General features: G+C 35.3%; 1 protein-coding gene across 3 annotated transcripts in view; it reads left to right on the top strand.

Annotated features, from left to right (window-relative positions):
- The window catches only part of SYT16 (synaptotagmin 16), a 351561-nt gene extending 335550 nt beyond the window's left edge, over positions 1 to 16011 (top strand). For all 3 annotated transcript variants that reach the window (XM_055131352.1, XM_055131351.1, XM_055131350.1), the window contains one exon: positions 3195 to 16011. In XM_055131352.1, coding sequence (XP_054987327.1) covers positions 3195 to 3508 — 314 coding nt within the window. In that variant the 3' untranslated portion in view covers positions 3509 to 16011. The remainder of the gene's footprint in view (positions 1 to 3194) is intronic.
- Positions 16012 to 21262: the final 5251 nt, after the last annotated feature.

Genomic DNA, 21262 nt, shown 5'->3' with positions numbered 1-21262 from the left:
CACTGTTCATCAGAAGTAGAATTTCCCAGATACAACTTAGGACACTTAGTATTCTCCCTCTTGACATATATATAATTCAGTCTCAGTAATGGCAATTTGGGAGTAAGGGGTCTTATTGCAATCAGAAATGGTTCTGTAACAGCATAAGGCTTGAAATGACTTTCTTTGGAATGAGCAGGATTTTGTTTGAAGATTAACACAATTTCCATTGTCATAACTGGCAGCAAAATTGCTAGGGCAGTTTGGTGACTGGATTGAACCTTTCTTACAGGAAGCATGTAGCTGTACAGCTGTGGAAACACAAATTCACTCTCCATTGTCGGTTTCCTGACAGCTTTTTCCATAGAGCAGTTTGGAGAGTGGAGAGCCCTGGTTCTGAGACAGAGAAGTGTTTTCACACCTGAAGTGTAATTTCACACCTTGTGTTTCTCAGCAGATAAGTGCATAAAATAACACATCAAACCGGAATAGAAAAAGATCAACATAGAAAGAAAACTGCAGGTTGTAATTTGTTTCCTATCTTACAATACTCTTGTAGGGAAAAGTAAATTGCAGAGATGTGGATTTACACTTTTAAAAGTTTTACTGGTTGTTAGGTGGGAAAATGAAAAGTAAACATTAATCAGCTTTCAGGCTGTAGTGAACAGGATGTACAGAGTGAGGGATTTAGGAAATACTCTAACCTTTTTTTTAAAGAATAGAATATACATAACTTAGTGGTAAAACTTATAGTCAACCTTCAATAAATTAAACCATGATTTAATTTTCTTCATTTTATTAATACACTGTGATTTACAATATTGCCAATGATAGTTTCATGCATACAGGGTTTCAATACTACACCTTTCTCCTGAGTGTCTCTTTCGTTCCCTCCTTCCTTTGGTCTAGTGTCCCAAGGATCTCTTCCATCCCCTATTCTCCCCACCCTGCCCCCACTCCAGGTAAGCACTAAATTCTGTAGGCTACTAGAGGTTCTGTTAAGCAGTGATTTCGATACAAATGTAATTATTTTTAAAAATTATTTTTGTAAACAAAAAAAACAATTGTAACAAAAATAGTAAACCATGTTGGTAAAATTTATTTTCTGTAAATGAATTAAACATATGATATGAACCATCATTTTATAGCATTCTATTAAAAGGATTATAAAACACCAGATTAAATGTTATTTAGAAAGTTTAAAATGCAAAAAAAAAAAACAGAAGAAGAAGCAAACTTGAATCTCTTGACCAGTCATGAAAATAAATACACATATATATTTTGCTTTTTGGGTCACACTCGGCATTGCACAGGGGTTACTTCTGGCTCATGCATTCAGGAATTACTTCTGGCAGTACTCGGGGGAACATATGGGATGCTAGAATCAAACCCAGGTCGGCTGCATTCAAGGCAAATGCCCTACCTGCTGTGGTATCGCTCCAGCCCCAATGAAAAATATTTAATATTTAGTAAATATCTACCCTGTGTTCTATATTTGTCTAGGCACTGAATGTATAATGAAAAATAAGACCAGTTGCTCTTTCTACCATTGGGGGACTGATATTCTTAGAGAATAGTAAACAAGCACCAATAGTTCTGGTTTAAAAGATGAGACAGGTTAAAATTAGGTTTTTAGTTATACATGAATTTGCGGGGAGGTGATTAAAAAAAGGTTCCTGGATACAGTGATGTCCAAACCAAAATGATGAATAAAACTCACGTGAATATGGGTTTCATTTGAGCAGTAATAGCTTATGTAGAAATGAAAGATAAAAAGAACAAGGATGTGTTAGAAGGAAGGAAGTTCCATTTGGTGGGAACATGATGTACAAAACACAGATGTGTTCAAGAGACTGGGAGACACAGGGCCAGAGCACATTGTCTATAGTGAGAAATACAGTTTGGAAACTAGTGGCAAGTCTTGAAAGTTTTTAATAGTAAGATTTTTTTTCTAATTTATTTTATTGAATCACCATGTGGAAAGTTACAAAGTTCTCAGGCTTACATCTCAGTTATACAATGCTCAAATACCCGTCCTTTCACCAGTGCCCATATTCCAGGATTTTTTTTTTAATTGGACCACTGTGAGATACAGTTACAAAGTTGTTCACAATTGGGTCTTAGTCATACAATGTTCCAACACCCACCACCAATGTCTGTTTCTCTCATGCCAAGGCCCACCTCCACAGCCTGCCTCTGCCTCTATGGCAGGAACTTTTCCTCTCTGTCTCTGTCTCTCTCTCTCTCACTCTGTCTCTGTCTCCTCTCTCCTCTCTTCCTCCTCTCTCCCTATTCTCTATCTCTCCTCTTCTGTGCATTATGATTTGCAGTGCAGGTACTGAAATACTATCATGTATATTCCTTTACCTACTTTCAGAGTGATATGACAAGGTTTTTATTTCATAAATGTCATTTGACTATGGGGACTGGGCAGTCCAGTGGCTGAAATTTAATAAGGAAAAGTGCAATAATGCAGATTGTTGTGTTACTCCTTGAGAGTTTTATGGCATTAGGGATGGAAGAAAATGGGTGGATCTGGAAACTTAGAAGGTAAAATTAGTCAAACGTACTGATGATTGTCTAATAATTTATTGGCTTAGAAGCCAGTTTTGACATGTGGTTCTTATTTCTGATTTGGTTTATTGAGTGAGTGATCCTGTAATTTTTAGAGGTGGGAAGCCCTGGAGCAGCAAGTTTTTAAGTGTTGGGTACATTTGAATATTAGTTACCTTTTGGGATGTCTTCAAGAAAACTTGTAATTGATTAGATCTTTAAAAAAATGCTGGTTTGGTAGTGGTTATTGAATAGATTAATTGGTGCAAACAACTCACAGAGCGAGAAGAAAATAGATTCTTTAATCCAGGCATGGAGTAGTATCTTGAGAGTAAAATGAAAACACAGGACAGTGCATAAGGCTGAGGAACTATGCATATTCACCAATACCACTTCATATATGCCTTTGCCTCTGTCTTCCTCTGACCATGTAAAGCTTCCAATGAACAAAGTGTCTGATAGTGAGATGCATGAAACATCAAGCATCAAAGTAAAAGTTATTTCACTTAATAATTCATGTAAAATGTTAGTCCTATAGAGAGTGCCAGATCTAGGGATGTATATTAAGAAAGACAAAAAGTTGTTCGTATGTAAATATAACAACTAAACTAGCAAAACAGAAAGCACTGATGTTTTCTTATTCCCATTGTCTTTTTCCTTAGATACGTACGGAAAACTATTTCTCCTCAATTCTGTGGGTCAAGAGATGTCCCGGTGCAAGACATCTATTCGACGTGGTCAGCCCAATCCTGTCTATAAGGAGACCTTTGTTTTCCAGGTGGCCCTCTTTCAGCTCTCTGATGTCACTTTGATGATTTCCATTTATAACAGGCGTACAATGAAGCGTAAAGAGATGATTGGTTGGATTGCTCTTGGTCAGAATAGTAGTGGAGAAGAGGAACAAGACCACTGGGAAGAAATGAAGGAGACCAAAGGTCAGCAGATCTGCAGATGGCATACCTTGCTTGAATCTTAGATTTGCTGGCAGCTATTTGACTTTTCCTCTTCTGCTCACTGCTGCATTTTACTCAACACAAGAACAGGGTTGCAAACAGGGATTGGATTATACTAATCCCTAGGACATTCTTGGGATCTTTTGTTTCTTAAAGGTTTGGTTTAGATTTGAGAATCACTGCTTTAAAACCCCTACTTTTTCATTCAAGTGTACTGTATGGAAAATGTTATCATAGTTGTGAGCAGTGATAATGAGTTAATTTATGTTAATGAGTTGTTGAGTTTGGGTTCAGAATGGAATGAAGTGTCTCCTGCAGTCACAGTTAACTTAAAGAGTAATGTGAGATTGCTAAGGAGCTGTTGAATGTTACTTTTATAACCAGTTAGACATATGACTCAATTTTCTTAATATGGTGCAAAAACTCAGAAACCAAAATGAATCAAATGCTGATGCTCATAGAAGATTGTATCTATCAATAATTCCCTAATCCATATTTTCTCTTCATCAAAAACTCTCATTTCTTTATCTAATAAACAGTATAAGCTTGTACTTATAAAACAAATTTGTATTAACTAAATACCTCCTTTAAATAACATGTTTTCCTATGAGGTTTGGTTAAATGAATTGCATTCATCTAGCCAAACTCAATGAAGTTTGAAAGCTGTTGAAAGGAACCATTTCCTTTTAAATATGTAAATCTATGAACTTGTAACTTTCAAGATTTTTATGCTGTTTTTCTCACCTAATAAATTCTTACAGAATTAGGAAAAAAACAAAAAATCTATTTCAGTCATTGATTTTCTTTATTTTTTAAAATCAGTTTTCTTTAAGATCACACTTTTGAAAAGAAATATCATTCTACGCAGAATGATATCCACTCACACATATTTTGGATGTTCCTGCATGTGAACCATACTCTTTTCATACAATATTTTCTTTAGTAAATTGTACATATTGGCTCTTTAATAAATACTGATTTGTTTGAATCTTTAAAATGACATTGATGTTCTAACACCCGTTTCTGGAGAATTTTCTGCTTGTATGGAATGAATCTGGTTTTCTTTGAGCATTTGAAGTGCCTATAATTGTCATTTTTCATAGCATCTGCAACATAAATTAGTCACTACCTGCATACTGGGCACATGCCATTCAGAATACTGAGCCTATATATTTATGAGCATGAACACTCAGTTGCTTTTTACATATTTGAGCAGTGCATGTTCCTTTTTCTTTTTCTAAGCTCCAAGCTCATTTTTGTTGCTTTGAATGGGCAGTAATAAAAACAGGAAAGGGATGTGTACAAATGTAACGTTGTGCCCAATGTACAATTCTGAGCAATTCCTCAGTCTCCTATTTTTAACTTTTATGTTTCATTGTTGACTTTTTGCTGTCTGGGGGAAGAGTGATAGCTAATGATGGATGTGCACAGTTAAAAACACATTACTCCTCATCTCTTCATTTTGACAGATTGTAAACGTAGGCTGTAACACTTGAAGAACATAGTTATTCCTTACAGTGTGTAATGGTTATCCTGATATATCAGCCTAGAAGCATAGCATAACTCTACTAGAATCTCTAGTTCCAAGTTTTGAAAAAAAAAGTAATTTCATATAGATAAAATAGCACTAGAAAAATAAATTAATATCTTAATATCTTTTCAGATTAAGGGAGTTTCATAGATAATATGTCCATTATTGAAAATCAGTAATAAAACCATACTCCTTTGGGTTTTTAGTCTACCATTTGGAAGACCTCTAAGTGCTTTCCCAACATTATATCCATTAGCTGCTGAGTGGTCTTTGCAGTGTGGCTGTGTCATCAAGTAGAACTGAGTGCGATTGATTAAGTAGCAGCACAAAGAATTGGCTTTTCACATCCCTTACTCTCTTTATGCGCCTGTGTTTAAAGGGAAGTAGAGCAGCCTTGTTACGCTTTCCTTTATGCAGTAACATAAAAGCATCATTCACTTTAAAATTTACATTTGAAAAAATCTGCATATATTGTACAGACAGTCCTGAATTTTTTTCTTCATGTATTTTCGTATTCTGCTTTGCTGTATTCCTTGTATGAAGGTGCCCAACAATCACCTAGCCTTCATTTTCTTTTGCTTTGATCTGTTCATTTTAAAGTTTTCAGCTGGTGTGGTGAAAAGATCCTTGTGTGCTTGTCCTGTTTTCCAGTAGTAGGATACAGTTTAGAGGAATGCCTAAGGGCATTTAAGGGAAGGAATACTTAAAAGGCATTTTTAATTTTTATAATTTGATCATTTTACCACATATCTCAATGTACAGTAATATTTACCTTATATAGTGATATATAATTAGAAAAAGAAAGTGATAATTATATAACATTAAAATATGAGACTGATTTTTTCGCATTTAAAATTTTGGTTCATTACAATATTTCAATTTTGTACACTTAAACTTCCTTTTTTTTCTTGGCAAAGTCTAGACACAGTGCATTTAAAATGTTTTTCACTTGAGCTTTTACATCTACACTTGCTTTCAAAGGAGTTATAAAAGATAATTAGTTGTTTATTCAGTGATAGAGCTACTTTTGCCTATTTTATCTAGCTAATAATTAATATCTCATAAAAACACTTGGAATTGAAAAAGCACCCACATTTGTTACATGAATTCTTTTCTCCATGAATTCTCCCAAAGCGAATGCTTTTCAAATAATATTGTTAAGGGTAAATGATGCATTAGGTTTTTAGAAATCTGCCTTATCCTGTGCCTTTTTCCAACCCCCAAGTCTATACTGAATTGAGAAGTGCTGGTTTCACCATTCACTTGGGGTAACTCTTGTGCTCTCCACTCCCCTCTAACTATTGTTAAATTTTAAAATGGCTCATTCACTAGTCATCCAAGCACCTGCTCTCTGGCTCCCAGTGCTATGCACAGTTAGTTTAGGACCCTGTTTTTGCTGTGAGATATAGCTGTGAGTGGAGGTCTTCTCTTTCTTATAAGAATTCATAATGCCTTTGCATCTTTATACTCAACTATACTTGGAATATACTTATCCCCCTGCATGGCCCAAGAAACAATTCTCACCATGATTGCAAGAGGAAAGCAGAGTATAGCTCTGAATTGTTCTTCACTTTTGATAATAATCATTCTGCTGCTCCTTCAAAGACAGTAATTGATGGATTTTGAACGTCGATTTTCTCCATAATTCTAGGTGCTATATAGTGAGTCTGAATCACAGCCTCTGCCTTTGCAATATGTAGCTTTTACAATGTTTTACAAATTGTTATCGATCAATTACTATGCTTCATATCCTAATTGTACTGGATGATCTGATCTAAGGATCAGAACTCTTTTCTCTTCAAGTGAAGAATCATTTAATTTATACTATCATTGGATTAATTAACAGTGCTTCACCAAGCCCTGAATCAATTAAGTTGATGGTGAAGAGTGGACATAGTATTGTGCTTTCTCCAATGCCTTTGTGTCCATTTGTAGCAGAGGACTTAGTATATCAAGATCATAAAAGTTCACAGGAAAGGGGTGATCATGGATGAAATAAAGGCGTGCTATTTATGTGTATGTATGTGTGCATATTTTCAGCACCATGATATACAATACTGTTAATGATAGGGTTGCATGCATAAGATATTCTAACACCATATCCTTCACCAGTGTCTACTTTCTCTAACAATAACAACAACAGCAACAACAAAAAAAACAGGACTAGAAAACAAATGTGGCATCTTCTTTTATCTTTGAGGTCTCTAAGGATAAGGACTATCCTATTCCATTTGATCCACAACAAAATCAAATGATTAATACTACTAAATTTGAATAGATATTTTTGTCTTAAAAGTTATTCAGGTGTTCTAAAGATAAAAACTAAGAAAGACTATAGAAAATTAAATACACACGTGTAAGGAAGATTTAAAAATAAATATTCTGGATACCTCAAGTACCTATTGGCATATATCCAGAAAAGTAATATAATTAGACAAAGTCATTTCAGAATTTTTTTCACAACTTATGGAACTTTGAGAATACTGAAAGATTTGGGGAGGGTGATATTCATATAATACAACTGAGAAGTTGACACAGGTTGTGGTTTTAGCCTGGGTTTGGATAAACTCTGGTAACTGTGTAGCCTTAAAAAAATCATCCAGTTAGCCTGTGTCCCTATTTGTTTAACTAGAAAATGAAAATCATACTTACCTCATAGGTTTTTTAAAAAATGCTAATGAAGTAACAGCATAGATTCTGGCATATAGGAAATGATAGTAATATTTCCCCCTCACAGTCAGGTTTGGAAAAGGTATAATCATTTAAGGTATTTTTCTTCTTCTAGTGCCAGTAATAGTAATACTAGAGAAAACAAATAATTTTTGAATTATCATTGTATTATTTAAGTAACAATGATTATTTTTATAAAATTAGGCCCATGATGCTATTCTTAACTTTTTAATATAGGAAATCTTTTCTTTTTGGGGAGTTTTTTAAGAGAGGCTCAGGAGACTCGGTGGACTTCTCTTGGTGATTCTTGATTGGCCAGTGGTTCAATGTGAGGCATAAGAATAGAGTGTTGCTCTCAAACCCAGAGGTGCCAGAGACTACCCAGGTCACCTTGGCAGTACTCCAGGGCCTCCAGGGCCTCCAGGGCCATACCTGGCAATGCTTGAAGGACCATGTGGTGCCAGAGATTGAACAAGGGCTCACTGCATGCAAGACAATGAGCATTAATCTCTGTAATCGCTTTAGCTCCCAGAAAGGAAATCTTATCAAGTCAATCTAAACAAAGATAGGTCTGATTTGTAGAGGAAACAGAGTCCTAATAAATTCTCACTGATCTGATATGATAACCAAATCTTTGTCTTTTATCCCCTTAGTTAGTATGGACTCTTATGTGCACAACTTTATAAAGAATTTTCCTCAACTCCAGCTCTTTGCTATTGTTTATACATGAACAGGGCATCCCTGTCCTCATCAAAATTATTGACAACCTGAATACATATTTCAATTTTGATCTGAATAAATATAATGGTATAGCCCTCTATTAAAACATACAATGCTCATTTAGGCTTGGGTTATATATCCTTTTTATCTGTTAGAATAAGAGTACTGGGACATGCCTATCAGTGTTTGGGATTATTTCTTATTCTGTGCATACTAGTATGCACAGAAGTACTCTGAAGTACTCTCCTGGTAGTACTTCAGAGATCATAGTGGTACCAAGGATAGAATTGAGGTCAACAAAACGCACAGCAAGTGTCTTATCTTCTATATTGCTGTAATTCTTAAAATTTTTTTACAAAATGATTTGATAATACATTTTTTGACTGTTTGATTGGGAAGTTCCCTTAGGACTAATTATTCCCCTTAAGATATCATAATTAAAGCAGTTCTATCAGAGTTGATGCTACTTTTCAAAATGATGTTTTGATTATTACTATTTATCTCTTAAAACACCACAAAATATATCTGGAAATAATTTTTTTTTTGTTTATAAGTTGCCCCATACTCAGAAGTACTAAGGAGCTTCTCCCAGACCATTTTGGTTCTGGGGATTGAACACAGGCTTCCTGTATTATCTCAGTCTGTTGACTATGTCTCCTCTGACCCAACAATTTCGTTGTGTGATTTTCTCAATCAAATTGGGTACTCACTACTTCCTTGATATTTATATTGATAATTTTAGCTAATTTACAGTTTAAAAAGTTTAACTCTACAAAAAATAAAGGAGATCTTATATCTAAGAGTTGGCCAATGGGAGCAAAAGAAGTGTGAATGTACATTTATAATTTCACTAAAATGTTGACCCAAGTTTTATAGTTTCTAGGTCAGAAGAAACTTGCAAAGAATTATGTAACTCAAGGGGTTTTCCTTAAATAATTTTGCATGCATGTAAGTTGAAGGGTTGAGTATAAGTCAGAATGGTATGGAGTAATTTTTTGGTAATAGTTATCGAGAAAGAAAAGGATTCTTACTGAGAGTATGTGAGCTCCTTCTTAACTATGTGCACAGATTTGATGATTCTACGTCCAAATCAGGAAAAGAGGGCTTAATTTAGATATAAGGAAAAATGCATGATGATTGTTTGACATGAAATCAAATGTGTTTGTTGCCTCCTTATGTCTAGCACCATGTTATTTGGGATAGTAAAGGATTGTTTTTGGAGCGATGTGACTACACACTGAAGCAATTAGTCATCATAATGAAAACAACAATGCTTACTAACACAATTGTTAAATTAGCTCACTTACATGTCACACTAAGTAGTTTCTTGTTATGGGTTATTTGGAGGTGAAACATATCAATTGCATTTACTGGAGAAAACATTGAGAAAACTTAAAGTGAGCATAGGTACAATGGAAGGGTAATGGCCAGAGGTATCACAGAATCATTATCTACAGAAATCTTTTAAAGCAGAACAAGCTATATAGATATGGGTTATGTCTAAAGAAGAACAGAAGAGCACCTTGGAAGAGAACCTTATATTATCTCTATAAGTCCATTATTTTGCCTATAATTCCAAACAGAATCAGCAACATGTTGGGCCTGTATTGCTCTTGTTCAGACTCACTTTTCCCTCTGTTACCCAAATTGTTATTTCTTTTCATCATAGAAGGTTTTCTCAGGGGAGTTCGTGATCTGGCCTAAATATCTTTAGGGACATCTAACGCCTCTGGTTGAGTTTTCTCTCCTGGTGTTATAACTGTTTTTGTTTCTCTTGGGTCACAAAACAGTATGTACACACATAATAATCAACTGTATTTATAGCCACTATGGAACCTGTAAAAGAGCCCGAGGCTTTAAAAACAAACTAAGAAGCAGTTGTGGAGGTATGCGGACATTCTTAAAATAAAACCACCATTCAATATTGCTAACTGCGCTCACTGCTCACTAGCTTACTAATAGTTTGCTCTAAGATGACTCAATGGCAGTTTTTACTCCATTCCTCTGAGAAACAATGCTCTCAATTGCATTTTGACTATGATAAGACATGACTTTTCATTGGCACCTCCTTATTTATGCTTTATTTTTATTGTCTTTACTTACACTGAAATTTATACTAGCTATTTCATAAATTTGCTTTTATATAAATTTATTCATTGAAAAAATATTTATTAAGTATATTTTCTGTTCCAGATTCTTGTTGAGGTCTTAAGAATAGCAGATGAATAGAATAGTTTGAACTCAACATACTTTTGTTTACAAGTATTAATTTTTTGAAAAAAAATAGCTATAATAGAACTAGGTAATTAATAAGATCTTTTAATATATTTTATTTTTTAGTTTAATTTTTATTTATTTTTTTCCTTTTTGGGTCACACCCAGTGATGCACAGGGGTACTCCTGGCTCACGCACTCAGGAATTACTCCTGGCGGTGCTCGGGGCACCATATGGGATGATAGGAATTGAGCCCGGATCGACTGCATGAAAGGCAAACGCCCTATCCACTGTGCTATCACTCCAGCCCCGGTTTAATATGTTTTGCAATGGTCCCTTTACTCATCTCTGAAAGGAAAAGAATTTATTGAAAATTTAAGGTATTGCCACTGCCTTTCTTAAGAAATAAATATTCTTTTTGTCAGTCAATGCTGTCTTTCAAAATAAATGAGGCATGTTTTATATCCAGGGAAAGAGATGCAGTATTCCATTTAACTAATGAAATGAGTTGTCTTGTGAAACAGAAGTTAACTATTTAGTATGTCTTATTTTTAATATCGAATGCTCTTTGCAAGTTGGTGTATTTGGTCCCAGTGTGCTAGGTCTGCAAAATCGATCAAGACAGAATTCTGATAAACTCTACCTTTCATTAGTTGAAAGGCACGAGTACATTTTATTCTACAGGAAATGAAATGGAGACAATAGCTGCCAGATGAAGGGGTGATGCTCTGAGCAAAACATCTGTGTTTACTTCTCCATTCTTTTCACTGAAACTTCTTTTAGATATTGTAAAATAAACATATTTGGGATATCTCTATGGAATGGAAAAGATCAATATCAGGGACCTGGAGATGGTATGAGCCTAACCACAGTAAGGGCACATGCCTGCATGCCTGAGTTCTATTGACTGTGTCTTGGAATTCCACAGCACTGCTGAGGTGGCTCTGGGTATCCCCAACACTCTAGGGGCAAGATCAGCCCATATTTGGGATCTTGAGCTGAACTCACAGTTAATCTAGTCAAGAGTCACTAGTGAGGCACCCAGATATTCTGAGCACTGCTTCGGAGCCCCTAAGCCCCCTAAAGATAAACACTAAGCATGTATCTGCTTTGGCAGATGACCTAAAAATTGTTTTCTAGGGGCTGGAGAGATAGCACAGCGGGTAGGGCGTTTGCCTTGCACGCGGCCGACCCGGGTTCAAATCCCAGCATCCCATATGGTCCCCTGAGCACGGCCAGGGGTAATCAGGGTAATTCCTGAGTGCAGAGCCAGGAGTAACCCCTGTGCATCGCCAGGTGTGACCCAAAAAGCAAAAAAAAAAAAAAATTGTTTTCTAGTCACAACAGTTTTATGTTAATTTGCATCTAACATAATCTAGCATAAATAATATTAATTCTTTTTATTTTATAATGAGACAAAAGAGCTTCCAAATAGATACACTGCAATTTTTAATAACATGAAATCTATCTCAAACATCTATAAAACCTATCTCAATTAACATAAAAGCCTCTGGGGGCCTAAAAATTCTTAGTGATGACATTTCTTTAGCATTATCTGGCTGATGGCCTATAATATAATAATTTACTTGTTGATTAAAACTTTTATGATAGGGAAAAGAGATCAGAAGTTTGCCAAAACATCCTATACCAAGATGGGTACATTTGTTATAGTTGATGAACCTGCATTAACACTTCATTTCACCGAGTATCCATAGTTTACATTGTGATTAATAACTAATATTTCACTTTTAATAAATTCTTCATGCCTCCTTCTCCTTCCTACCATACTATCCCTTGGCAACCAGTGATTATTTTTTACTGTTTTTTTTAATTGTTATGCCTTTTTCTGAATGTTATATGGTTAAGAACCAAATAGTTTGTCTATAACCATGCAGTCTTTCCAGATTGACTTTGCTCATTTAGCAATACAGTACATGGAAATATCTAAATTTATGCTTTCTGTATGTCTTTTCAGGACTTGGTGGCTCATTTTCTCTTTAATATTAAATAATATCCTATTGCCTGCATTGCCTGGATGTACCAGTATCCATTCACTTATATTTCTAGTTCAAATTACTGTAGTATATTTTTTAATATGCACATTTTTAAAAAATGCAGATAAATTCCTGTGGTTAATCAAATAGAATATAGACATTTTCTATAAAATCAATTTTACCTATGTTATATTAGGCTAGTTTTACATCTGTAGAGAAGATTCATGAAAAGTTTCACATAATTCCTAATTTATATTAAGCTACCTTAGTATTCCCCACCTAACTGGAATCTAAGCAAAGTTCTAAAAGCTATCTGGATGTGATCCTCAAATTTAGCAATTCTTTAGTGTTATCTGTTGTTGAGCAATGATTTAAATATACATTGATAAAATGTGCTAATTATGTTATTACTGATTCACGATGGAAAAGCACCTTCTGTTACTTGTTTATATGACATTGCATTTACCACTGCTGCCAAGGGAAAGGGTGTTCTGTGATTACACACTGTTACAGTCAATTGTACAAATTAGCTAAAAGTGTACATAAAGCATCTGGATCATAAAACATCTATGATTTCGGAATGGAAGGATGACCCACAATAATGCATAAGCTGAATGACCATGTGGTGGATATTAGAACTATAACACTGAGTGTATGGAAGACCTGACTGCTGATCAATATTTGGTAAACATTTAGGCATTATTTATGTCTGTCAACTGTCTTTTACTTTGTAACTATAGTAACATATAGAACTGACTTTACAAAAAAGCGATAGGTACAATTATAGAAGGAATAGTTGACTAGTGTTGACAGGATTGGTATTGTAGTAACAAGTCTTCCTCTAAAGAACTCTAAAATAAATGTCAAATAATAAGTTCTTCAAGCCTTCATTTTCACGTCTTTCATATAGAAATATAATAGTCATTTTACTTTTCACAGGTTATTGTAAGGACAAGATTAATTATCCCTATGCTAATAAGTAACAAATACTCTAACTTGTCTACTGTATCACTGTTATCCTGTTGCTCATCGATTTGTTCGAGCGGGCACCAGTAACGTCTCCATTGTGGGAATTTTTGTTACTGTTTTTGGCATATTGAATACACCATGGGTAGCTTGCCAGGCTCTGCTGTGTGGGCTAGATACTCTCGGTACCTTGCCGGGCTCTCCTAGAGGGGCGGAGGAATCAAACCCGGGTCACCTGCGTGCAAGGCAAACACCCTACCGCTGTGCTAGCACTCCAGCCCAACTCCTCTACATTAGGGACAAATACATGGCTAGATGGAAAAACAGAGGATTAGAGTTTTTGAAAACCGTTTTTGAATACTTTGGAGAATTAAGAGTTTTTGAAATATAATAGAACATTTCACCATGTTTATATTAAGTTCCTGTCAATTCTTGCTATCAATATTTTTAAGTAATTGACACTTTATTGTTTGACATTTATGTAAATTCTGCCAGTCATTGAGTTTTATACACAAAACTAGCAATTTTATGTAAGAGTTACAGTTGGAATATACTTTGGTCTTTCTATCTCTGAGAAGATAAAAATAAAATACTAGGTTCTAGTTCTTTTGGTTAGAGATTCTGACCCTAGAACAAATAGCGAAATTTATCTTTTCAACAGGCTCATCAATTTTGACTTGAACACATGCCTTTTATAGAACAATTTAACTTTAAGAGTAGGGAGAATATTGAAGAAAAATTATTTTTTCACAAAATAGAATTTGAATACAGTATTTGGAAAATATTTACCCACTCATAATGCTCCTTCAAATTTCCTTTTTATTTTTCTCCAAAAGTCAGTCTTTTCCATCCATCCCCTTCCAAGAGACTTTCATCACCCACAGGATCATTTTTCCTTAACATTTACTATGTTGCAGAAAAAAGGCAGATTAAAAAGTCATTTTCAAGGTACATCCAATATTTCATAGCAATATTTTGTGTTCTCTGCAGGATAAATCTGACTAGATGTTTTTTGTCTTCATATGGCATCTGAAACAGTTGTTCACATTCACACATTTATGTTTCACCATATGCATACTTGTGTGCCACACTGTTGTTTTAAAATATTTTATTGGTTTTCTTTTATATCTCAACTTTTGATGAGTGTTCTTGTAGAACTTGCATAAAAACATGTAAATGTGAATGATTCATTCATTTTGAACATATGTAACTGCTTTGAGGAGATTTTACCCTATATGAAGCATATCATTCTTAACAGAGATTATGCCTTGCTTTTCTACTTTATAGCTGGATACAGGACATAACTAATATAAACCTGTAATTTTTCTGTTTTTTTTAATGAGCTATTTATATGTGCTTAATTATCTTGAGGTTTTGGTGGTTGTGAAATGGGCGATGATGATATAGATTTCACTGATGAGAATTGCTTAGAATTAGATGATTTAGAACAAAATTTGGTGTACCTTCAGATTTATAAGTCACTAGAAAGCATTCCTGGGGAATGTCATTGTTCAAGGAGAATCTTGTAAATTGCAAGACAGAAACTTCCAAACATTTTTTGTTGCTTTCACATTCCCATGTTCAGTCATGTCATATTTCTTCACCAAGGATTTTCAGTAGAGAATCTTTGGATAGTTCCAAGGTTCAAGGGAGAAACAAAGAGTATATTCTCCTTCAAAGAGTCGAACTCTCATTTTTGAAACTTCGGACAGCCTGTAATACATTACCTGTTAGGTATCCTTGTGTTTCTGACATTGTGACTTACAGACTCATGGTGTCTCCTGTTGAAGAAGCATGAATGTATCTTTAGCTGAATTCAGAACTAACAGTTATAGAATGTAATAATCTACCCCATTTCTAAGATTACTTCTGTCAGTGAATAATTTATAAAAAGGGTGTGAAATTTTTTTAATTGTTAAAAAGCTAGATAGTAGCTTTCTACCTTTTGTAATGTTTCAGATTTCATACAACAATCTTAATGTCCTACTATTGCACTGTTATGTCTTGTATTTAACTGGGCAAGTCAGTGAAATATTTAATGGATACACCCCCATGTTAGAAAAAGATTTTGAAAATATATTAGAACATAGGAAATTGTTTACCTGTGATAAAGAATAAGTTCGTGATTAGAAGAATTATACAGTTTTTCTTGTACAAATAATGCTTAAGACAGATGTTCAGTCTAACAGTGATGTTGAAAGCATATTTTATGCAGCCTAAAAACTATTTCTGTATTAGATATTTAAATGCATGAGGATACATTCTAATTGCTTTTTGTTTAAAACAGAAACATAGAAGAAGCATTAACCCCAGTTTGTACAAAATGTCTGCTACAACTGAATTCATGATTGTTCAAAACTGAAAATCATTCCAATTTTGTAAAACTGCTGCTACTGGTTTTGTCAATAAAGTTTAAGCAGATGGCTTATATGTATATGTGTGAATTTTTTATGTCAAAAATAAGATACAGTTTTGCATCATCAACATGCAAATTTTATGGGCCTGAATTATATTGCTTATTTTAGTATATACAAAACTCACTAGCTCCAAAACTATACCAAATGCAGACATATATTAGAACTATGTGCATTACATTTATGAACCACATAACTTATTTTTGTTTTAGGGTGACATTGGCTTTTAAAGTGGACTTGTGTATAAATCAACTGAAATGCTGGCTTAAAATGTTGAATTTATAAAATAAGGTAATTAGATAAGTAAAGACAAATGTTAAGACCTGAAAAAATAGTATCCTCAGAGGATTATGAGAAGATAAAAAGGTAGTACTTATGGGGGGAAAATGTAGGTAATTGTTGACCTATGCTTATCCAGGAACCTTTCCTATTTGATGTGTTTTTGAGTCTCAGGATTAGGAAACTATTACAAGGAATAAGATTACTATAATTTTATCCCTCCCTAGTAATAAAACATTGCTGACATTGCCAAAACAACAAAATAAAATAGTAAGAAAAAATATATATATTTCAGGGATTAACAACCTTTTACTATGTTTGCCCACTGAGTTTATTGAGATAATACTACCTGTTCCTATAAACAAATCCAAATGTTAGATATCACAAGAAAAAATTGTGGGTTTTTTTTGCCACATCTTCCTTTCTTAACATCTCAGGGACTGAGTGCTACCTCAGATTCTACAGAGATTTTGAAGAAATATTTGACTATGCAAACTGAATAGAAAAAGAGGCATAAAGGATTAAATTTACATTTAAGGAATCAAACTAACAGGTTTCTCTCTCCAGATATAACCAGATTCCATTCACAGTACTAGTAACATGTTTCCACATATAATTAAGAATGCCTAGAGGTATCAGGAAGATAGCTCAAAGGACTGGGAAAATAGTTTCAAAAACTCAGTGCATGACTTACATATAAAGGCCCAGGGTTCTATTCTTGACACAATATGTCATATGGTGGCATGGCATTGGTGATCCTGAGTAGGATGAAGGAAACTAAAAAGGGCATGCTATATAGATAGTACAGAAGAAAGGGAACTTGCCTAGCATGCAGTTGACCTGGGTTCAATCCTTTGCATCCCATATGAACCTGAGCTACTTTAGAAGTGATTGCTGAGTGGAGTAGAGGAGGGAGAGAGAAAGAAAGGAAGCAAGGAAAGAAAAGAAAGAAGGAATGAAGAAGGAAGGAAGGAAGGGAGGGAGGGAGGGAGGGAGGGAGGGAGGGAGGGAGGGAGGGAAGGAAGGAAGGAAGGAAGGAAGGAAGGAAGGAAGGAAGGAAGGAAGGAAGGAAGGAAGGAAGGAAGGAAGGAAGGAAGGAAGGAAGGAAGGAAGGAAGGAATATCCTGGGAACAATAATTTATTTGTATTGGAAAATAAATCAGTTTGAAATCTAGAGAGTATATACTTACATTTTTCTTTTATTTTAAAAATTATCTTTTTTCAAATGTTACGATTGAGTAATTACTTAAAAAGAGTTTCCTAACTTTCAAGTTCATTTGGAACTTAAAATCTTCTTAACCCATGGTAGCACTAAAAGATTATGGGCTGATTTAGGTTTGTAATTGTTTACCCTGGTAATTTTAGAATTTCAGCACATTTGGAGAGCTAGAAGATATGGCAGTTAAAGATCATTTGACTTTACATATCCAAAGCCACTGCAAAGTGTTTCAAGCTGATGGCCTGAACAAAGTAGAGCGTTTCCACATGTGTATGTGCACTAGTAAATATGTACATGTGTGGTTATTAAAAACCAAATAACATAAAATAATGAAGAAAAGCTGAATACTTAAGAGGGAACAGATTTTCCAGTATTTTAATCTTATAATAAACCATCTGTATAACCTAAAACTTGACAAATGATTGCTATCTTTTGACATTGCTTCAACAGAGACTTGCCCAACCTTAAATGTTAAAATAATTGATACAACCATCTATGACGCTCTTAGTCTTTTGTAGTAAATACTAAAAATTTACTGTGTTAAATAACATTTTATTGTTTAGTCAAATCACATTCTGTGTCTGCGAAGTTTAAAGTCTATATTTTCCCAAGGCCTTCACCAGGGACAATCAGACACATGATTCAGGAGGAAAACTGGGTCACAGTTGAGTGCTCTGATGAATTTTACTATTCATTCTATTATGAAATAAAACATCTTATTATTTTCAGCAAGTGTATAAGGAGCAGAATACAGGATTAACATCACATTTGCAATGGTCTCGAGAAGGGACAAGTCTCAGTGATTAATAATTAAAATTCAGTTCAACTCCCAGGTAGATGGAAAGGGTTTTTTAGGCTTATTTATTTTTGGCTTGGGGGCCACACTCAGCAGTACTCGATGCTTACTCCAGGCTCTGTGCTCATGGATGACTTCTGTTGGTGCTTGGGGAACCAAATGTGGTGCTGCGGATTGAATCTGGGTTGGCCTCATGGAAGGCAAGCACTCTACCTACTGTTCTATGTCTCAGGCCCCTGGAAAGTCATCACAATTTTCATTATCAACATAATTTTTTGTGTGAGCATACACAGGGTTTACTTCTGGCTCTGTGCTCAGTGATCACTTCTGACCATGTGCAGGGGGACATTTGGTGAAAGGGATTCAAATTGGGGATGGTGGGATGCAAGTGCTTTAACACCTGTAACTATCTCTTCATCCACTGGTATAGCTTTTTATTTTTTTATTTTTTTTGCTTTTTGGAACACACCTGGCGATGCACAGGGGTTACTCCTGGCTCTGCACTCAGGAGTTACTCCTGGCGGTGCTCAGGGGACCATATGGGATGCTGGGATTCGAACCCGGGTCGGCCGCGTGCAAGGCAAATGCCCTACCCGCTGTGCTATCGCTCCAGCCCCAGGTATAGCTTTTTAATAGTTAATCTTAAAGTCCAAAATTAGTGAAAGATTTCTCTAATCACGTGCCAGGAAAATTGAAGAATTTATGAAACATTATCTGCAGACGTATTTCAGTCAATATAAAACTCTTTTACTCTGTTCTATTTTCTGGCTTTGCCACCAAGCAACTCTGTGATTAAGTTTACCTTGACCTTTCCTTCATGTCTGTGAACATCTGTTATTTTTCTTGAGGTGATCCCAGGAAAAGGGGAATTTGGAAATAGGTGAGTTATATTGAGAACAGCAAAGAAGACTTCTCATCTATTTCAATAAACTACAAGTGCTGCCATATTGGTAAAGTTGGCAAACTGCTCCCCAAACAGATATATTTTATTGTGTTCCATAGATACAGCAGGTAATGATAAAAGATTTTTTCACCTGAGGGACAGGATTATATTAAGGAACTATGAAACATTTAAGTTCAGATAACACACACTACTTTGAGAACATGAGAGAAAAACAAATGGAAACTATATAAAGGACTTACAGATTATTTCCCAGGTACTGACCTTTGTAAGATGCTCTGAGAAGAAAAATAAGTTGTTGCCTCATCATTAATGTCTCATGAAAGCCAGAAAATAACTATCCCTATGATAGTGTCCCTCCTCTTCAACTTTAATTAAAAAACCAAACCAAACAAACAACAAAAAAGTAGTGGCTTTTTTCCTGGCTTGTGTAACTTCCCACTTAATTGCTCCACAACTAAGGTGAAAACAGGAGCCCTGATCCAGTCAGGGTGGCATACACCATTTTGCTGTGATCTTCATGATCTTTCATAAAGCAGGCATGTGCCATATGTGAGGTCTGAAGACCCAGTGTTAAGGTAGAATTGGTTCAAATCTGGTGTGATGAGTGTTGTGATACGGACAGCTTGGGTACAATAGGACAGTTAATCTCCTTAATGGTAGTCTGTAAGGGAAAAGCATTAGGAGGAAATGATAGTGGAACTAAAATTTGAAGGTTGAGTAGAAGACAGTAGAAAGAGTCATGTTAATATATACACATACAAAATATCTGTGATGAATATGAAACTTTCCCACTTGCAGAACCTGAGAAAAAGACCACTACCTACTTTAACTGGACCTTGAAGAGAAAAGGGGAGAATATCCCAGTAATATCTAGACAAGAAGGTAAGGCAGTTCCTTTCTTCCCTTTCTGTGAATGGCCATCTCCCAGTTTGACATGATCACCTGTCTCAAAGCTTCCTTTCCTATCTCACAACTGAAATTGTACCATCAGATCTTAAACCTCATTGGACTTATTGCTTCTTCCAGATTTTAATTTTTCAGTTTTTCAGATTTATTAAGATATGATTGACAAAAGTATAAGATTTTAAGTAGGCAACATGACTTTAATGTAGATGCATATATGTACATACAAGTTTATAGTAAAAGGAACCTACTCACAGCTGAATTAACACAGGTAATCAACTCTTTAAACCTTAGCACTAATAAACTGTTAACTCTATATTTTGTCATATGTATTAAGTTGGTACAGAGTACCTGAGGAAACAAGGGCCCTGGGGATATGCAGGGCCACTTTATGCATCCCCTCCAGCCTTGCAGAATGTCTGCAATGCAGGAGTCAACAGAACTGCACAGCAGCCAGCCCCAGCTCTAAAGACAGCAACTTCTCTTTTTAATTGAATCCCATGGGTGCTAGCACTCTTCCTTTCAGGCCCTGGGCTGACCCTTAAGGGAGTCAGGGAAGCAGTGTATCTCTTTCATCAATGAGACTCAGTCTCAGAGGGTAGCTTGAGGCAAAATTTCTATTAGGTTTGTCATCTTCCCTTCATTTATTAGCCAAAGGTGGCTACCATAATTTGCCACTTTTGATGTGCATTCCCTCACCCCCTGCTCAGGAATAATAATCCTACTGAACATCAACAAAAACAAGCAAAAGGCAAAGGTGAAAAATAAAACCAGCTTGAGTGAGATATCAGAGATGAATACAAAGCTTTGAGTAAATTTATGCTAAAGTGTAAATGACTAAATCACACCTTCTCCAGACTCCTTTCTTTGTGTGTTTTTTATATTAAGATGTTTGCATATTAGCCTGAAGACTTTAATTAACCGCTGTTTCACAATGAAGACTTTCTAGCCTCAAGAAATGGGATATATTAGACCACAGGAACATTTTTCCAGAAATCTTTGGTTCCATGCCAGTAGAAGCCACAGACAACCCCAGAAGGAATTAGGCTGGTCTGATTTTCATGCATAAGTTAGTATTTCCCTCTTTCAAATCTATCTACTGTTCAAATTTGCAGACATAAACAGAAACACATTGGGGAAAAGAGTCGCAGAAGCCAGAGGCTTTT

The sequence above is a fragment of the Sorex araneus genome, chromosome 3 (assembly GCF_027595985.1).
Source record: "Sorex araneus isolate mSorAra2 chromosome 3, mSorAra2.pri, whole genome shotgun sequence".
NCBI lineage: Eukaryota > Metazoa > Chordata > Mammalia > Eulipotyphla > Soricidae > Sorex > Sorex araneus.
This window is presented reverse-complemented; position numbering and strand designations above follow the sequence as displayed.